This window comes from Phyllobates terribilis, unplaced genomic scaffold, assembly GCF_046119375.1.
Source record: "Phyllobates terribilis strain yellow unplaced genomic scaffold, ASM4611937v1 Scaffold_7__3_contigs__length_470593459, whole genome shotgun sequence".
Lineage (NCBI taxonomy): Eukaryota > Metazoa > Chordata > Amphibia > Anura > Dendrobatidae > Phyllobates > Phyllobates terribilis.
Window position 1 is genome coordinate 421,914,663 of NW_027362767.1, and position 19,868 is coordinate 421,934,530.

Below are 19,868 nucleotides of genomic sequence, written 5' to 3' on the forward strand. Positions count from 1 at the left end.
AAGTGGCGAGCTCCGGCCATTTATCCAGATTGGAAGCCCAAAAAGAGCAAGGGTCCAGTGACACAGTCATGGCTTCAATGTTTACTTGGAGATACTCCTGTACCATCGTCTCTAGGCGTTGACTATGTGTCAGACTTCTTGTCTCCTGTGGCTTTGCAAAGGATGGGCTAAAAAAGTGGTGAAATGATTCCGCAAAATTGATGTTACCAGCAGATACTGTGTTTATGTTACGGTTTGAGTGCTGAACACTCGACGGTCCCACGGTTGGCAAGTTGGAACTGTGAGATTCACTACGTGCACCACTGGTGTTTTGTGGAAAAGCACATGTAAGATTCTGCAACAGTCTCTGCTGATACTCCTGCATGCGTGCATCCCTTTCTATGGCAGGAATAATTTCTGCAAATTTACTTTTGTACCGGGGATCTAACAGTGTGGCAACCCAGTAGTCAGGATTATTTCTAATTCTCACAATTCGAGGGTCATGTTGCAGGTAGTGCAGCAAGAAGGCACTCATGTGTCTTGCGCATCCAGGAGCACCAAGTCTCTGTTGTGTTGGTGGCGAGGTAACAATCATGCTTCCTTCCTCTGTCCTCTCCCCCCAACCTAGCACAACAGAAATGTGATCAAGGTCTCCCTCATCTGATGAGACTTCCATCAGTTTGTCCTCCACTTCTTCCTGGGCTCCTGCACCTTCCTCACTAGTTTGGCTGCTACCATGCGCCCTGGTAAAACCATCTCCCCAACCCTCACATGCCTGCCGCCTTGGTGCTGCCGACCGTCTGGACCTTGCAGATGTTAGCCCTTCCGCATACAACTCCTCCTCCTCTACTTCCTCCACCTCCTCTTGTGCCACCACCTGACTCCGAATTCTGTTTAACATGTGCTCCAGCATGTAAATCACCGGAATAGTCATGCTAATAATGGCATCGTCAGCACTAAACATCTTCATCGCCATTTTAAAACTGTGCAGAAGGGTGCATAGGTCCCTGATCTGAGACCACTCCTCCAGCGTGATTTGCCCCACCTCTGGATCTCGTTGGCCCAGGCTATACGTCAGAACGTATTGCACCAGGGCTTGTCGGTGCTGCCACAGTCGCTGCAACATGTGCAGAGTTGAATTCCACCGGGTAGGCACATCGCATTTTAGTCGGTGAAGTGGCAGGCCCAACGACTTCTGTAGAGATGTAAGTCGCTGAGCTGCGGGATGCAAACGGCGGAAGTGAGCACACAGCGACCGTGCCCTCTGCAGAAGGCCATCTAGTCCGGGATAGTGGGCTAAAAATTGCTGGACAACCAGGTTCAACACGTGAGCCATACAAGGCACGTGCGTGACATTGCCCCGGCGAAGGGCCGCACCCAGGTTTGCAGCATTGTCGCACACAGCCTTCCCTGGTTTAAGGTCCAGTGGAGACAACCAGTCATGAAATTGGTTCTCCAGAGCTGACCACAACTCCTCAGCTGTGTGACTCACATTTCCCAGACATTTCAAAGTAAAAACCGCCTGATGACATTGAGCCCTACTGCCAGCATAGTAAGGAGGTGTGCAGGATCCCTTCTGCGCAGTTAGAAAGCTTGTGGCATGACCAGACAGGCTTTGGGTGCAGGTGGAGGACCGAGAGGAGGTTGAGGAGGCAGAAGCAGTGGAGGAACTTTGAGATAAAGAGGATTGACGATAAACGTGCGGACGGCAAGACTTGGACAGCAGCCCCTTGTCCTGCTGTCACCATAGTTACCCAGTGCCCAGTCAGCGACATGTAACGCCCTGTCCATGCCTACTCATCCAAGTGTCTGTGGTGAAATGCACCGTCACACACAGAGTTTCTCAAAGAAGCGGTGATGTTGTGTGCGACATGCTGGTGGAGCGCAGGCACACCTTTCTTTGAGAAGTAGTGCCGACTGGGCATCTGGTACTGGGGCACTGCGATGGACATAAGGTCTCGAAAATCCTCTGTGTCCACCAGGCGGAAAGGCAGCATTTCTGTAGCCAAGAGCTTGCAGATGGTGAAATTCAACCTCTTATCTTTCTCATGGCTAGGAGGAAATGGTCTTTTACTTGTCCACATCTGAGGGACCGAGGGCTGGCTGTTGTGCTTAGACGGGGTTGATAAGGGTGTCCCCGGCAAACTGCCGGTCTGTGAGGAAGATGCAGGTGGACATGTTAGGTTGCCTTGATCCAAAGGTGGTGCTATCGATGTCGGACAGCGCTCAACACCAGCTGGTGTTACCACCTCCAAAGAAAATGATGACCTGCCAATCACGCTGGCTGTTGCGGGTAAAGAGGTGGCAAGTCTGCGTCCCAAAACAGGTGTGACTGCTGACCCCCAGTCACAGAGGATGAAGAGGCTGCGGATGCACAAGATGTGGCAGACGGTGGTTGGCCCGGCCGGCTAGGACGCATTGTAGCACAGTGAGCTTCCCACTGCAACTTATGCTTCATGTCCATGTGCCGGTTCATGCATGAAGTACTCAAACTATGTATTTTTTGGCCTCTACTTAGCTTTTGCTGACAAATGTTACAGATAACACGAGTTGGGTCATCTTTATCGATCTGAAAAAATGCCCAGGCTATGCAAGGCTTAGCACCCATGCGACCCGAAGAGCCACCACGACTTGTGGTGAGAGGCAGAGTTGTGTCTGAGGATGCAGTTGTTGACGTGCTTCCAGTGCTACGTCTCTGTCCAGGAAGGCGCAACCTGACCTCGTCGTCACTAGCATTCTCCTCCACCTCCTCTGCTGACCTCATCTCTTGGCTGACTGTGGGTTGACAGTAAGTGGGATCTCCAACCTCATCATCATCACCCTGTGTGTTATCACACCCGTCGTCCTCAGAGCCAACCTGTTCCTGCCCTGACAAAAAACTAAAGTTGTCGCTCCAATCAGGTATTTGAGTCTCATCATCGTCTTCCTCATTGTCTCCACCAACAGGAGTTACAGTTTGGGAATGAGGGTCTACATTATGATCAGAACCTTCTGCGTCTGGTCCTAGATCCGACTCATAAAGATTCTGGGCATCAGTGCAGATCATTTCCTCGTCTGGATTCACAGAAGCACTGGAGCCGACCTCTGATTCCCAGGCTATAGTATGAGTAAACAGCTCTGCAGACTCAACCATCTGTTCTACCTCATACTCAGACGGGCAGCTGGAGATTTGGGAGCTGTGAGGAAGCAAGTGCGATTGGGGTGACACACCTCTGAGGACTGGAGTATTTGTGATGTTGAAGTTGATGTGGAGGAGAGCCCACTTAAAGGAGCATTTGATATCCGTTGAAGCACCTGCTGTTTTTGTGCCTCATCTGGAATTTGTAGCGATTGGCGTGGCCGTAAGAAAGGGATCTTATCACATTGTCCGCTAAAAGAAGTAGACATTTTAGTTTGGCTGGAAGATGGTCTTTCTTCTGCAGATGTTACTGTTGCTTTAACACCTACCCCACGGACACAACCTTTTTTCTCCTTCCCAACACGCCTATTCCCCTTTCCACCAGCAGCAGGTCTTTTTCCACTCATTTTGGTGGTTAACTAATTCACAACTCTGGAGTTGTTTGCACAAAAAAACAATGGATGGGAACCGAGCAGAGCTGAGAGGCCAAACTGTGGTATTAGGCCAAAACTATTGGCTGGGTTAGATGCAGAAAAAAATTATATTCAATTTGCAACCTGATGGAGGTCAGTATAGTTGGACTAATAGACCAAGTCCCACACACTGCTAGAAACCCAAATATTTTTTCAGAGCTAGATGCAGAAAAAAATTATTTTTAATTTGCAGCCTGATGGAGGTCAGTATAGATGGACTAATAGACCAAGTCCCACACACTGCTAGAAGCCCAAATATTTTTTCAGAGCTAGATGCAGAAAAAAAATATTTTTAATTTGCAACCTGATGGAGGTCAGTATAGATGGACTAATAGACCAAGTCCCACACACTGCTAGAATCCCAAATATTATTTCAGAGCTAGATGCAGAAAAAATTATATTCAATTTGCAACCTGATGTAGGTTGTTATGCACACGCCCGGACTGACTGGCGTGTGCGGGTGTTGTGGTTCCACTGGACCATGGACCGGAGAGTGCCTGGAGGGGCGTGACTAAGTATCTGGCCGATCCGACCAAGGTGGCACGACGGCATACGACGCCAGTGCACCAGGGAGAAACCGGGCAGAGGGACCAGGTGCTACTCCAGGTCAAACTCCGGACACGGGGGTTGACCCACACTGGAATTACTGGAACAGGCAGGTTAGGCTGGCACAGACTGGTGGATGTAAGCAAACACGGCAGGTATGCAGAGGGGTGGATACAGGCGAGTATGCAGGCAGGGAGGTACTGGCCGAAAGGACGGGCTGGAGCACAGAAAGGTTAAGACCCAGTACAGACTGGGTCACAGAACCGCAGATGCGGTAGACAACCACAGCAGAGAGGGAACGCCCAAAGCGGTGGGCAAGAACAGAGCAGGACGGGGCTGCCGGAGCAGCGAACACAAGCAGGGCAGGACAGGACTGCCGGAGCAGCGGGCAGAAGCAGGGCAGGACAGGACTGCCGGAGCAGCGGGCAGAAGCAGGGCAGGACAGGACTGCCGGAGCAGCGGGCAGAAGCAGGGCAGGACAGGACTGCCGGAGCAGCGGGCAGAAGCAGGGCAGGACAGGACTGCCGGAGCAGCGGGCAGAAGCAGGGCAGGACAGGACTGCCGGAGCAGCGGGCAGAAGCAGGGCAGGACAGGACTGCCGGAGCAGTGAGCAAAAGGGTAAGAGCGGAGCAAGGCTGCCGGAGCAGTGAGCAAGGAGTCAGAGCAGGATGGACAGGGCTCTGTTCACACGGAACAGACAGGAAGGGAAAGGCAGAGCCAGATACCCACAGGGTACTTGCAGTGAAGTAGCGAGGGGACCACAAACTCACAAACGGGAGTACAGAGACAACAAGCAGGAGTTAGGTACGAGTTCAGACTCTGCAGAAAAAGGAAAGGAACGGACATAGAGGCAAAACAGGTAAAGGATAGGAGAGAGTTCAGACTGGAACTGAGTGTACGGAAGAGACCGACACTGCAGCGGGATACAGGAGCGGGTCTGGGAATACGGCCCCCAGAGAGGCGGGACGAACAGGCAAGGAGTGTGTTCAGACAGGACAGACAAGATACAGGAACGGATCTAGGTAATCGGCCCCTAGAAGGCAGGAGGAACAGGCTAGGAGCGTGTTCAGACAGGCCTGGAAATACGGCCTCCAGGAAAGGCAGCAGGCAAGAGTACACAGACAGGACTAAGTTCAGACACGGGAACAGATACTGCAAGACAGGAGAAATAGACAGGACTCAGTTCAGACAGGAACAGATACCGCAAGGCAGGGACACAAACAGGACTCTGTTCAGACAGGAACAGATACCGCAAGGCACAGACAGGCAGATCTAGGAATACGGCCCCTAGAAGGCGAAAGAACAGGCAAGAAGCGTGTTCACAAGAACAGACCACAGTTCAGACACAGAACTGGAAAACAGGCAGGAAAACAGGATAGGACCTGGCATGTCAGAGACAAAAAAGCCGACTGACAGGACACAATGCTCAGGCGCCATCTTGAGGAAGAAGGTGGTATAAATACCCAAAGATGGACAGCAATAGGCTGAAGGTGCAACAGGGGCGTGTCCGCAGCAGGTACAAGAAACAGGAAGTTCAGCGGGTGTCGCCCTATGCAGCCAAAACAGACAAACAGACAGCAAGGAGGGAAGCCAGAGAGACATTCTGGACTGGAGATCAAGTGCGCGCTCTTGCACAGTGGGAGATGGACCACCATGCAAGGACGCCGCCAGGTATGTTACAGAGGTCAGTATAGATGGACTAATAGACCAAGTCCCACACACTGCTAGAAGCCCAAAAATTTTTTCAGAGCTAGATGCAGATAAAAATTATTTTTAATTTGCAACCTGATGGAGGTCAGTATAGATGGACCAATAGACCAAGTCCCACACACTGCTAGAAGCCCAAATATTTTTTCAGAGCTAGATGCAGAAAAAAATTATATTCAATTTGCAACCTGATGGAGGTCAGTATAGATGGACTAATAGACCAAGTCCCACACACTGCTAGAAACCCAAATATTTTTTCAGAGCTAGATGCAGATAAAAATGATTTTTAATTTGCAACCTGATGGAGGTCAGTATAGATGGACTAATAGACCAAGTCCCACACACTGCTAGAAGCCCAAATATTTTTTCAGAGCTAGATGCAGAAAAAAATTATATTCAATTTGCAACCTGATGGAGGTCAGTATAGATGGACTAATAGACCAAGTCCCACACACTGCTAGAAGCCCAAATATTTTTTCAGAGCTAGATGCAGAAAAAAAATATTTTTAATTTGCAACCTGATGGAGGTCAGTATAGATGGACTAATAGACCAAGTCCCACACACTGCTAGAAGCCCAAATATTTTTTCAGAGCTAGATGCAGAAAAAAATTATATTCAATTTGCAACCTGATGGAGGTCAGTATAGATGGACTAATAGACCAAGTCCCACACACTGCTAGAAGCCCAAATATTTTTTCAGAGCTAGATGCAGAAAAAAATTATATTAAATTTGCAACCTGATGGAGGTCAGTATAGGTGGACTAATAGAATGATGCTATGCCCAAAAGGTTTTACTTCACTAGGTGCAGTAAAAAAATGTGTATTCTATACACAGGTGGTGTAGCTTGCAACACAGATAGGCTACTCCACTGACTAACACACTCTGCAATAGGCCAAAAAGGATTAGCTTTGCTAGATTTAGCTAAATGCTGTGAAAAAAACTTGCACAGCACTGGCACAGACCTGCCTGGCAAAAACTGATAGGAACTGATGTAACTTAGTCCTGAAAAGGACTGCAATTACAATTAGTCTTTACTCCCAACCTATCTATTTAAGAGCACAGACCTGCCTGATAAAAGTCGTAGGAAATGCTGTAACCTAGTCCTTAAAAGGACTGCAATCACAACTCTTCCCTACTCCCAAGCTATCTGTAGATTTGTGCGAAAATTGGCTTGAAATTAACAAGGTATAGCGCACACAGCAACAGCGGTGCCGTCTAACACGCAGCTGCAGCAGTGAGAAAATGGTGGTGACGGGGAAAATGGCTGGGTCTTATAGGGCAAGAACATGTGACATACACTGCCAATGACACGTGCCCTTGCTTGTGTGAAAAAAAGCACTTCGCTCCGTGTGTGCGCTGCTGATAGGCTGACAGATTGCACCTCCCCACTGTAAATGCGGGAAAGAGAAAAAAAAATGGAGATCTTCATTATTTCTGCAGAGATCCATCCCCTGCCCCTCCCCCCGCCCCGCTGTACACTCAAACTGCGTATTAACATTCATTTTCAGCATTACTGAGAAAAAATCCAGTTATGATTTTGGTGCACAAACAGTTATCGAACATAACCTCGAACAGCCGAATTTTTCTCAAATTGTTCGTGTTCGCCGAACGGCTCGAACACCGCCCAAAACAGCTCGAATTTGAGATTGGCGAACAGTTTGAGTCGAACAACGCTCATCTCTAGTTTTAAGGACATTACATCAAAGTTGGATCAGCCTGTTGTGTGTTTTTCCACTTTAATTTGGGGGGTGACTGCAAATCCAGGCCTCCATTGGTTAATAAATTTGATTTCCATTGATGATTTTTGTGTGATTTTGTTGTCAGCACATTCAACTTTGTACAGGACAAAGTATTCAATGAGAATATTTTATTCATTCGGATCTAGGATGTGTTATTTGAGTGTTCCCTTTATTTTTTTGAGCAGTGTATATACAGTATCTCCATCTGAACTAACAGTTCTTCTGAGGACTAATCCAGCTGCATATATTCAGTGATGATAGCAGGAGTTAGGCAGGGAGGCAGTGTATGTGGCAGACTGCAGTGCATGATAGAGCACAAGAGGGTCCATTGAACGTTCCTGCTGCTGCTGTTCTTACAGATATTTGTAGACATAGCCCCAGGTATCAGGGGCCAGGGCAATTATTTTTTATCTTATTCCTGGTTATTTGCTTAAAAACCAAGGCAGGCAGGATATGTGACAGACTGCAGTGCATCATACAGCACAAGAGGGTCCATTGCATGTTCAACTTCTGACTGATCCTGCTGTGACAAATATTTGTACACATAGCCCCAGGTATCAGGGGCCAGGGCAAATTTTTTTTATCTTAATCCTGGTTATTTGCTTAAAAAGCTATCCAGAATACACCATTTTTTTGCTCCATTTGCTTGTTAGCACTGCAAAATACAGCCAGATCTTTTCCATATTACAGCGATAACAATCCAGAAATTTGAACTGAATGTGGAAACTATTGGCCTCCTTCTCCATTTTTTTGCAGTGTGTCGGTCAAGCTATTCACACTAGGTCTTTGTGAAGAATAGTATTAGTAAACTACAAGCCCGCTATTTAAAACCGTGGTTCTCCGTCACACGTATCACATATAACTGTGGTTCAAATCCAGCCATTTGTAGTGAACGTGTACAATATTGTCCTCCATTTATAGATTGTAGCAGTGTGTCAGTGTACACCATTTTACAGCTCCATTTGCTTGTTTGCAGAATACAGCCAGTTTTTTTTTTAGTTTTATTCATATTACTGTATTGTGGAAACTTTTTTCAATGATCAGACGCACGTGATCCATATGACTGCCGTAATAATACAGAAATTGTGGAGTGTGCCAAATATTCCACTCCTATTAAAGTCAGCCACCTGTGTTTTGTTGAACCAACTGACACTTGATCACTGACAAATACCATACTTTTAGGCGACTGCCTGAAACCGTGGCCATCAGATGTTATCGCATATGACTGCCCTAATAATTCAGCAATCATTGTGAGCGTGTCAAATATTACACTCCATTTAAAGTATTGCAGTTGAGGGTTCAAACCTACTCTCAGTTGGCCGCTGACAAATATCATATCTGTGAACAATGTTGCCAGAATATTACGCCACTTTTATGGACTGACAAAAATAAACATACAAAAAACAAGCTAAAACGGAAAACATGTTAAGAAACATTCTTTCCAGGGTAATGACTTGTATATAAGGCCAAATTAATTAAAATAAATAAAGTTATGGACTGTGGAAGACATTTATGTGACCAGAATGAACACTCATCTGTAGCTGGTGATGATCATCTCCCTTCTCGACGACTGCAACCTCCTGCTCTGTGGCCTCCCTTCTAACGCTCTCGCATTCCTCCAATCTATCCTAAACTTTGTTGCCCGACTCATCCACCTGTCCCCTCGCTATTCCTGGGCTCTCCTCTCTGTCAATCCCTTTACTGGCTTCCCACTGCCCAGAGACTCCAGTTCAGAACCCTAACCTTGGCATGCAAAGCCATCCACAACCTGCCTCCTCCATACATCTGTGACCTAGTCTCCCGGTACTTACCAGCACGCAACCTCCGATCCTCACAAGATCTCCTTCTCTACTCCCCTCTCATCTCCTCTTCCCACAATCGCATACAAGATTCTCCTGTGCATCCCCCCTACTCTGGAACTCTCTACCCCACCATTTCTGACTCTCGCCTACTGTTGAAACCTTCAAAAAGCACCTGAAGACCCACCTCTTGCGACAAGCCTACAACCTGCAGTAACCCTCACTCCACCATTCCGCTGCGTGACCAGCTCTACCTTCACCTACTGTATCCTCACCCATCCCTTGTAGACTGTGAGCCCTTGCGGGCAGGGTCCTCTCCTCCCCTTTACCAGTTGCTGTCACATTTTTGCTCAAAATTATTGTTTTTGCAATGTATACCCCTTTATCACATGTAAAGCGCCATGGAATAAATGGCAATAAAGTAATAATAATTTTGTGGTCCAGACTCACAGCTACTGAGACTGGACAATGTGGAACACAGGGTGGTGGAGGTGGCAAACTGACTGGAAGCTTTATCTGCTATCCAACCAACAACTTTTTCACACTGCTCTGGCTTCAATAGTGGTGTTCTGTGGCCCCCTAGTAATTGGGACAGGAAGGTAGTTTGACATGTAATGGGTGCTTGTTGTGCTCCCTCAGCAGGCACAGTTTCATCTTGCCCACGGCCTCTGCGTGCACCATCACCATCACCATAACGTCCACTTCCCCGTCCCTTGACACACACCTTGCCCATTTTAAATGGAGTTTAAGATTTGTCACTTTGCCAAAAATGTCTGTATTATTACCGCAATAATATAGGATCACGTCTGATGAGATGACCAGTTTAGGCAGTGACCTGGGAGTCAGAGATGCTACCAGAGGTCTTACCCATGCTGTTCCCATGTCTTTTCAGCACTGTATGCATGTGTCTGATGATGTGTCACACACCACATGGCCAGATAAGGTAGTAAAATGTTAAAATGACATTTCACGGTGAATGCATTTGTCACTGTTGAAAGCAATGCAAAAGTGCAAAAACGCATCAAAAACGCTACGTGTGAACATAGCCCAAGGTGTGGAGGAGCATTTTTGATTTCGTATATTTATTTTGCTTTATATAAAAGTCATTACCCTGGAAAGGATGTTCCTTAACATATTTCCCAGGAAAATCCATTTTGTTTTTGTATGTTTTATTTTAAACGTGGCATAATACTCTGACAACATTGTTGACAGAAGTGACCTGGGAGTCAGAAATGCTTCCAGGGGTCTTCCCCATGCTGTCCCCATGTCATTTAAGCACTGTTCCCATCAATTTGGGCAATTTTTAGGCCCTCTGCAGACCGCCGGGGGGAGCCGCCTGAAAAATGTTCGAGTTTCCCATAGACTTACATTGGGCTCGTTGCTCGGGTTGAGCACTCGAGCATTCCAATTTTTTCTCGACCCGAGCAACGAGCACCCGAGCATTTTAATGCTCGCTCATCACTAATCATGATATATAAAAATAACAAAGAGACAATTTCTAAAAGTACAATAAAAAGAAAAAATGGAAACATCTCAAATGCTGAAGTCTGTTCTTACGAAATATTCTCTCTACTTTCTTCCCTAGACCTATTGACTCCAATCTCCTAGAGCTGAAGTTTGGCAAGTCTAATCAAGGTACAGCCAAAGAAAATAATATATAGTATATACGACTAGATATGGATCTGATGCCTGCCGATCCTGGGCTTACACCTCCGTGTCTTTAAGTCTTTCATCATTTTCTTACTAGATGATGTTGCAGTCATGAGTTTCAAAATTAAGAACGGTTTGCTGCTTTTGGGGGTGCGAACTACAACCAGAACCAGTTTATATCTTGCTTGTAAGTATATGATGGTGAAATATTCTACAGATTATATATAAATATGTAGACGTTTTTCCTTATCACTAACACGTAAATGTTATGGTCAAGATACAATACATTATAGCCATACTACTCTGCCGAAATAGGAGTTTCCAAACCACTGGCCCAGGAGGGAGATCTCCTGCAAAGGCTGCTGTCTGCCACCACTAGGGGGAGCTAGTGATATATGTATTTGGGAACTGTATACATATGTACACCCTAGTGGTGGGTGCAGGCAGATAACATTTTACCATAGGATTATATGACTCCACTTGCGTTGGGGGACTTTACTGGCAGTATAAAAAAAAATCCAAAGATCCAAAGAAAATTGGGGACAATCCATTTGATCCCAGATTGAGTGTTGGGAATGAAAGAAAGGTGGCACAACAGCCAAAGAAGACGACGAAAATAGTCCATATTCATCAAAAAGTAGCAAACTTTATTAATTACATCTATACAAAAAAGGTTAGGGAGCAAAAATATACATGGGACAAATACACAAAATAAAATCAAGAAAAGACTGCGCAGTACAGTGGAAAAACCCTATAATTAAGTCACACCAGCAATAAGTGTATATGCAGAGGGCTCCTATAGCATTAGAGATGCTGCACTAGCATGCAAAATCATCCCTGGCAAACCATGCATCCAAGTACTAGTAATGCCTAAGGCATAATGTATTACCTAGAGTAGCTGGTGACCATTGCCGGAACTCCACACTGAGCACATCACCCCAACACGCGTTTCGGCACAAACCTTTCTCAAGTGGTAACCAGTAGTGTTGAGCGAGCACTAAAATGCTCAGGTGCTCGAAGCACGGGCCGAGCTCACCGTGATACTCGGGTGCTCGACCCGAGCAATGAGCCCAATGTTAGTCTATGGGAGACTCGAGCATTTTTGCGGCGGCACCCCCAGCAGTCTGTAGAAAGCCTAAAAAGTGCCCAAAACGATAGTGACTGTGCTCAAATTACATGGGGACAGCATGGGCATCGCCCCAGGAAGCATTACTGACCCCCAGGTCACTGCTGTCAACAACGTGGTCAGAGGTATTAAGCCACTTTTACGGGCTCACAATAAAACGTTGAAAAACGAAACTGAAACTGCTTTCCTGTGAAATATGTTAAGGAACATCCTTTCCATGGTAAAGACTTCTGTATAAGGTAAAATAAATAACCCCCCAAAAAAATACTCCTCCACAACTTGGGCTATGTTCACAAGTAGCATTTTTTATGCGTTTTTGCACTTTTGTATTGCTTTCAACCGTGACAAATGCATTCACCGGGAAATGTCATTTTAACATTTTACAACCTTATCTGGCTATGTGCTGTGTGACACATGCATACACTGCTGAAAAAACATGGGAACAGCATGGGGAAGACCCCTGGAAGCATCTCTGACACCCAGGTCACTGTCTAAAAGTGTGCCCATCAGAAGTGATCCTTGCTGCATCAGAAGATGCAGACTTGCCACTATCCCCGTGCAAGTCCTTGTCCCAGGGCAGTGTTCAATTGTACCTTCCCCATTCCTTGCAATGCAAGCGCAAATATGCAGCCAACCACCCACCCACTCCCAGGCTGCAATACCATACTGCTAGCTTGCACTTGAAATGGGGCCTTTTAGTTTTGAGGAGGCCGAAGCTGGCCACTACTTCATGGCTGCTTCGGCAGCGAGGTATCCATACTCAGTTCCCAGCCGACCAGCGGCCGGGTGTCCACGCTCGGTCCCCAGCCGCCAGGGGTCGGCCGGGTATCCACACTTGGTCCCCAACCGCCCCGCGGCCGGGTGTCCACACACGGTCCCCAGCCGCCAGGGGGCGGCCGGGTGTCCATACTCGGTCCCCAGCCGCCCCGCGGCCGGGTGCCCACACATGGTTCCCAGCCGCCTGGGGGCGGCCGGGTGTCCATAAACGGTCCCCAGCCACCCCTATTTGAAGGACAGCCTAACCACAAACATGTGGACAAGCGAATGTGGCCAGGGATGTTCCATCTGACTGACGCCGTCACACTGGGTTAATATTGTGGAAGCCGGGACACAGTTGGACACTGAGATGCAACACGTCCTCCAGACGTAGAGGATTGCGGGTCCTGGGTCAATCAGACTTCAACACAAAGTTCAGAAGGTAGACAGCAGCAGTGGTCGACCTCCTACAAAACGAGTAAATTATTCATGATCATGAGGCCATCCATCTCCTTAGCTTTCTGTTCCTTGGAATGCAAGCGCATGTATGTAGTAGCGGCTAGGCCTGAGGTGGTCAGCGTTTTGGCGCATATCCTACCTCCTCCGAGGGTTGCTGGATGTTTTCCTGCTACTATCCCAGTTCTATGACTCCCGTTAAAACAAAGTTTCAGGTGATGAATGATGGATGAGGTGGTGGCAAAGGAGAAAGAGCAGGAGAAACAGGGACCATTCACATCAATATCAGGCCAATCAACCACACATGTCTTGTAGGATATGTTTCTGTACCAAAAGGAGCGGTTCGGCTACACAGTTATAGGGCATACAGTGAGTGCAATGCCTACCAAAAATTTCGAGGCTCTCCAATGCCCCTTGGAAGTGACATGGAGGTCAGAGGGCCTTAACTAAACCATTTTTTCCATTTATAGCAACTGGTTCTCCTGTACACTGTTGGCCTAAGCAGTGAATGGAAGGCTTTCCAAAAATTATGAGTAAATGCAATGCCCATTGAAACAGACGTGGATTACAGCATACTAAAAATCTTCTACCCATTATTGGGGAGTGGGTCTCCCTTAGTGTTCGCCTATGCATTGAACAGCAAAAGCTGACTAAAATTAGGAGGAAATGCAATGTCCATTGGAAGAGTCATGGAGGTTAGAGGTAATTAAAAACAACATTTCAATGCCCCTTGGAAGAGCTGTGGAGTTCAGAGTGGTTTAACAAGACGCTTTTAATGCCCCTTGGAAGAGTGGTGGAGGTCACAGTAGCTTAACAAGATGGTTTTAATGCCCTTTGGAAGAGTGGTGGAGGTCGCAGTAGCTTAACAAGACGGTTTTACTGCCCCTTGGAAGAGTGGTGGAGGTCGCAGTAGCTTAACAAGACGGTTTTAATGCCCCTTGGAAGAGTGGTGGAGGTCGCAGTAGCTTAACAAGATGGTTTAAATGCCCCTTGGAAGAGACGTAGAGTTCAGAGTGGTTTAAAAAGACGGTTTTAATGTCCCTTGGAAGAGACGTGGAGTTCAGAGTGGTTTAACAAGACGGTTTTAATGCCCCTTGGAAGAGACGTGGAGGTCAGAGTGGTTTAACAAGACAGTTTTAATGCCCCTTGGAAGAGACGTGGAGTTCAGAGTGGTTTAACAAGATGGTTTTAATGCCCTGTGGAAGAGACGTGGAGGTCACAGTAGCTTAACAAGACGTATTTTAATGCCACTTGGAAGAGACGTGGAGTTCAGAGTGGTTTAACAAGACGGTTTTAATGCCCCTTGGAACAGACGTGGAGGTCACAGTAGCTTAACAAGACGGTTTTAATGCCCCTTGGAAGAGTGGTGGAAGTTGCAGTAGCTTAAAAAAACGGTTTTAAAGCCTCTTGGAAGAGACGTGGAGGTCACAGTGGAATAAAAACACAATATCAATGCCCCTTGGAAGAGTGGTGGAGGTCGCAGTAGCTTAACAAGACGGTTTTAATGCCCCTTGGAAGAGTGGTGGAGGTCGCAGTAGCTTAACAAGACGGTTTTAATGCCCCTTGGAAGAGACGTGGAGGTCACAGAGGAAAAAAAAGACAATACCAATGCCCCTTGGAAGAGTGGTGGAGGTCACAGTAGCTTAACAAGATGGTTTTAATACCCTTTGGAAGAGTGGTGGAGATCGCAGTAGCTTAACAAGACAGTTTTAATGCCCCTTGGAAGAGTGGTGGAAGTCACAGTAGCTTAACAAGACGGTTTTAATGCCCCTTGGAAGAGACGTGGAGCTCAGAGTGGTTTAACAAGACGGTTTTAATGCCCCTTGGAAGAGACGTAGAGTTCAGAGTGGTTTAACAAGATGGTTTTAATGCCCCTTGGAAGAGACGTGGAGTTCAGAGTGGTTTAACAAGACGGTTTTAATGCTCCTTGGAAGAGACGTGGAGGTCAGAGTGGTTTAACAAGACGGTTTTAATGCCCCTTGGAAAAGACATGGAGGTCACAGTAGCTTAACAAGACGGTTTTAATGCACCTTGGAAGAGACGTGGAGTTCAGAGTGGTTTAACAAGACGGTTTTAATGCCCCTTGGAAGAGACTTGAAGGTCACAGTAGCTTAACAAGACAGTTTTAATGCCCCTTGGAAGAGTGGTGTAGGTCGCAGTAGCTTAACAAGACAGTTTTAAAGCCCCTTGGAAGAGACGTGGAGGTCAGAGTGGAATGGAAGGACAATATCAATGCCCCTTGGAAGAGAGGTGGAGGTCGCAGTAGCTTAACAAGATGGTTTTAATGCCCCTTGGAAAAGTGGTGGACGTCGCAGTAGCTTAACAAGACGGTTTTATTGCCCCTTGGAAGAGTGGTGGAGGTCGCAGTAGCTTAACAAGACGCTTTTAATGCCCCTTGGAAAAGTGGTGGAGGTCGCAGTAGCTTAACAAGACAGTTTTAATGCCCCTTGGAAAAGTGGTGGAGGTCGCAGTAGCTTAACAAGACGGTTTTAATACCACTTGGTAGAGACGTGGAGGTCACAGTAGTTTAACAAGACGGTTTTAATGCCCCTTGGAAGGGACGTGGAGGTCACAGTAGCTTAACAAGATGGTTTTCATGCCCCTTGGAAGAGACGTGGAGGTCAGAATTGTTTAACAAGACGGTTTTAATGCCCCTTGGAAGAGACGTGGAGGTCAGAGTGGTTTAACAAGATGGTTTTAATGCCCCTTGGAAGAGACATGGAGGTCACAGTAGCTTAACAAGACGGTTTTAATGCCCCTTGGAAGAGACATGGAGGTCACAGTAGCTTAACAAGACGGTTTTAATGCCACTTGGAAGAGACGTGGAGTTCAGAGTGGTTTAATAAGATGGTTTTAATGCCCCTTGGAAGAGACGTGGAGGTCACATTAGCTTAAGAAGACGGTTTTAATGCCCCTTGGAAGAGTGGTGGAGGTTGCAGTAGCTTAACAAGATGGTTTTAATGCCCCTTGGAAGAGTGGTGGAGGTCGCAGTAGCTTAACAAGACGCTTTTAGTGCCCCTTGGGAGAGTGGTGGAGGTCGCAGTAGCTTAACAAGACGGTTTTAATGCCCCTTGGAAGGGACATGGAGGTCACAGTGGAATAAAAAGACAATATCAATGCCCCTTAGTTGAGTGGTGGAGGTCGCAGTAGCTTAACAAGATGATTTTAATGCCCCTTGGAAGAGTGGTGGAGGTCGAAGTAGCTTAACAAGATGGTTTTAGTGCCCCTTGGAAGAGTGGTGGAGGTCGCAGTAGCTTAACAAGATGGTTTTAATGCCCCTTGGAAGAGACGTGGAGGTCACAGTAGTTTAACAAGATGATTTTAATGCCCCTTGGAAGAGATGTGGAGGTCAGAGTGGTTTAACAAGACGGTTTTAATGCCCCTTGGAAGAGACGTGGAGGTCACAGTAGCTTAACAAGACGGTTTTAATGCCCCTTGGAAGAGACGTGGAGTTCAGAGTGGTTTAACAAGACGGTTTTAATGCCCCTTGGAACAGATGTGGAGGTCACAGTAGCTTAAGAAGACGGTTTTAATGCCCCTTGGAAGAGTGGTGGAGGTCGCAGTAGCTTAACAAGATGGTTTTAATGCCCCTTGGAAGAGTGGTGGAGGTCGCAGTAGCTTAACAAGACGCTTTTAGTGCCCCTTGGGAGAGTGGTGGAGGTCGCAGTAGCTTAACAAGACGGTTTAATGCCCCTTGGAAGGGACATGGAGGTCATAGTGGAATAAAAAGACAATATCAATGCCCCTTAGTTGAGTGGTGGAGGTCGCAGTAGCTTAACAAGATGATTTTAATGCCCCTTGGAAGAGTGGTGGAGGTCGAAGTAGCTTAACAAGATGGTTTTAGTGCCCCTTGGAAGAGTGGTGGAGGTCGCAGTAGCTTAACAAGATGGTTTTAATGCCCCTTGGAAGAGACGTGGAGGTCACAGTAGTTTAACAAGATGATTTTAATGCCCCTTGGAAGAGATGTGGAGGTCAGAGTGGTTTAACAAGACGGTTTTAATGCCCCTTGGAAGAGACGTGGAGTTCACAGTAGCTTAACAAGACGGTTTTAATGCCCCTTGGAAGAGACGTGGAGTTCAGAGTGGTTTAACAAGACGGTTTTAATGCCCCTTGGAAGAGATGTGGAGGTCACAGTAGCTTAAGAAGACGGTTTTAATGCCCCTTGGAAGAGTGGTGGAGGTCGCAGTAGCTTAACAAGACGGTTTTGATGCCCCTTGGAAGAGTGGTGGAGGTCGCAGTAGCTTAACAAGATGCTTTTAATGCCCCTTGGAAGAGACGTGGAGGTCACAGTGGAATAAAAAGACAATATCAATGCCCCTTAGTTGATTGGTGGAGGTCGCAGTAGCTTAACAAGACGGTTTTGATGCCCCTTCGTAAAGTGGTGGAGGTCGCAGTAGCTTAACAAGACAGTTTTAATGCCCCTTGGATGAGACGTGGCGGTCACAGTGGAAAAAAAAGACAATATCAATGCCCCTTGGAAGAGTGGTGGAGGTCGCAGTAGCTTAACAAGACGGTTTTAATTCCCCTTTGAAGAGACGTGGAGGTCACAGTAGCTTAACAAGACAGTTTTAATGCCCCTTGGAAGAGACGTGGAGGTCACAGTGGAATAAAAAGACAATATGAATGCCCCTTGGAAGGGTGGTGGAGGTCACAGTAGCTTAGCAAGACTATTTTAATGCCCCTTACAAGAGCCATGCAGTACAGGATTTTCAAAACATTATTTCCATTATTGGGGAGTGGGTCTCCCATAGTCTTTGCCTATGCTTTACAAGCAAAAGCTGCCAAAAATTAGGACGGAGGAACTTGCAATGCTGGCAAACAAGAGCCATGCAGTACAGCATATTCAAAACATTATTCCCATTATTGGGGAGTGGGTCTCCCATAGTCTTTGCCTATGCCTTCCAAGCAAAAGCTGCCAAAAATTAGGACGAGGAACTTGCAATGCTGGCAAACAAGAGCCATGCAGTACAGCATATTCAAAACATTATTCCCATTATTGGGGAGTGGGTCTCCCATAGTCTTTGCCTATGCCTTCCAAGCAAAAGCTGCCAAAAATTAGGACGGAGGAACTTGCAATGCTGGCAAACAAGAGCCATGCAGTACAGCATATTCAAAACATTATTCCCATTATTGGGGAGTGGGTCTCCCAAAGTCTTTGCCTATGCCTTCCAAGCAAAAGCTGCCAAAAATTAGGACGGAGGAACTTGCAATGCTGGCAACACGGACCACGGTCACCCTGGTGGTATAGTGATGGTGGAGGCTGAGGATAAGGAGAAGAGCAAAAGACAGCTGAAATGAGGAAGCATATACCCATGTGTGGGTGTGAAGCGGTGCATGGGAATACACCTTCCGAAATAACACAGTGGATTTGACTTTATGTTACTCTGCTGTCATTTGGTGGTGATGAGAAGTCTGGCCCAATCCAGCCCTTGTTCACTTTGATAAGGGTCAGCTTGTCAGCATTGCCAGTTATAATTCCCCCAGCGGCACTAAAAACACGCTCCGATAACACGCTAGCGGCAGGGCAGGCCAGGACCTCCAAGGCGTACAGAGCGAGTTCATTCCAAGTCTCCAGCTTGGATACCCAATAATTAAAAGGCACAGAGGAATCACAGAGGACACTGGTATGGTCGGCAAGGTACTGCCTCACCATCTTTTGAAAGTTTCCACTCCTTGTGAGAGTACCCCGCGCCTCAGGGCCTGTAAGCTGGGTGGGTCTCAGAAAACTGTCGGAAAATATTGACAGCGTTCCCCTGCCTCTGCTGGATTGGAGTTGCGTCTCTCTCGCCTCTACGCCTTGGTTGGTCAACGAACTGTGACCTCTGCTGCTAGCGTGTTCACATGGGAATTTTTTTAACAGTTCTGCAGCAAGGGCCTTCTGGTACTGCCACATTTTTGTAGACCTCTCCACCTCAGGAATAAGAGAGTGAAAGTTCTCCTTGTAGCGGGGGTTTAAAAGTGTCGCCAGCCAGTAATGACTGTCACCCAACATTTTGACAACGCGAGGGTCACAGTTAAGGCAGCGTAACATAAAGTCAGTCATGCGTGCCAGACTGGTAACGGGCGGCAAGACTTCCGTGTCCTCACCAAGATGACGACTGACCATGCTCTCCTCCTCCTCCCCCCTGTCCTCAGGCCACCCACGCTGAACTGACGGTATGACAGTTGTACAGGTACTACCGTCTACAGCGCATGAAAGCAGCTCCTGTTCTTCCTCCTCCACCTATCCCTCATTGTCCCCCAATGCACGTTGGGATGAGATGAGGCTAGGCTGTGTGTAATCGCCCGTTAAGGCTTCTTGATCCATCTCATCATACTCTGGCTGCAATGCCTCCTCTTTAATTCTCTGCAGAGAGCATTGCAAAAGACAGACAAGTGGGATGCTGATGCTAATGATGGCGTCATCACCACTCATCATCTTGGTGGACTCCTCAAAGTTTGTCAGGATGGTACATATGTCAGACATCCAGGTCCACTCCTGAGGTCTTATGTGTGGAGTCTGACCTGTTGTCGACGG

The 19,868-nt window shown here is 47.0% G+C and overlaps 1 protein-coding gene across 1 annotated transcript in view; it reads left to right on the plus strand.

Moving 5' to 3' along the window:
- LOC141155136 (uncharacterized) overlaps positions 1 to 19,868 on the plus strand; it is a 118,833-nt gene that overhangs the window by 41,704 nt on the left and 57,261 nt on the right. The window contains exons 8-9 of the mRNA XM_073641813.1: positions 10,949 to 10,998; positions 11,111 to 11,200. Coding sequence (XP_073497914.1) covers positions 10,949 to 10,998; positions 11,111 to 11,200 — 140 coding nt within the window. The remainder of the gene's footprint in view (positions 1 to 10,948; positions 10,999 to 11,110; positions 11,201 to 19,868) is intronic.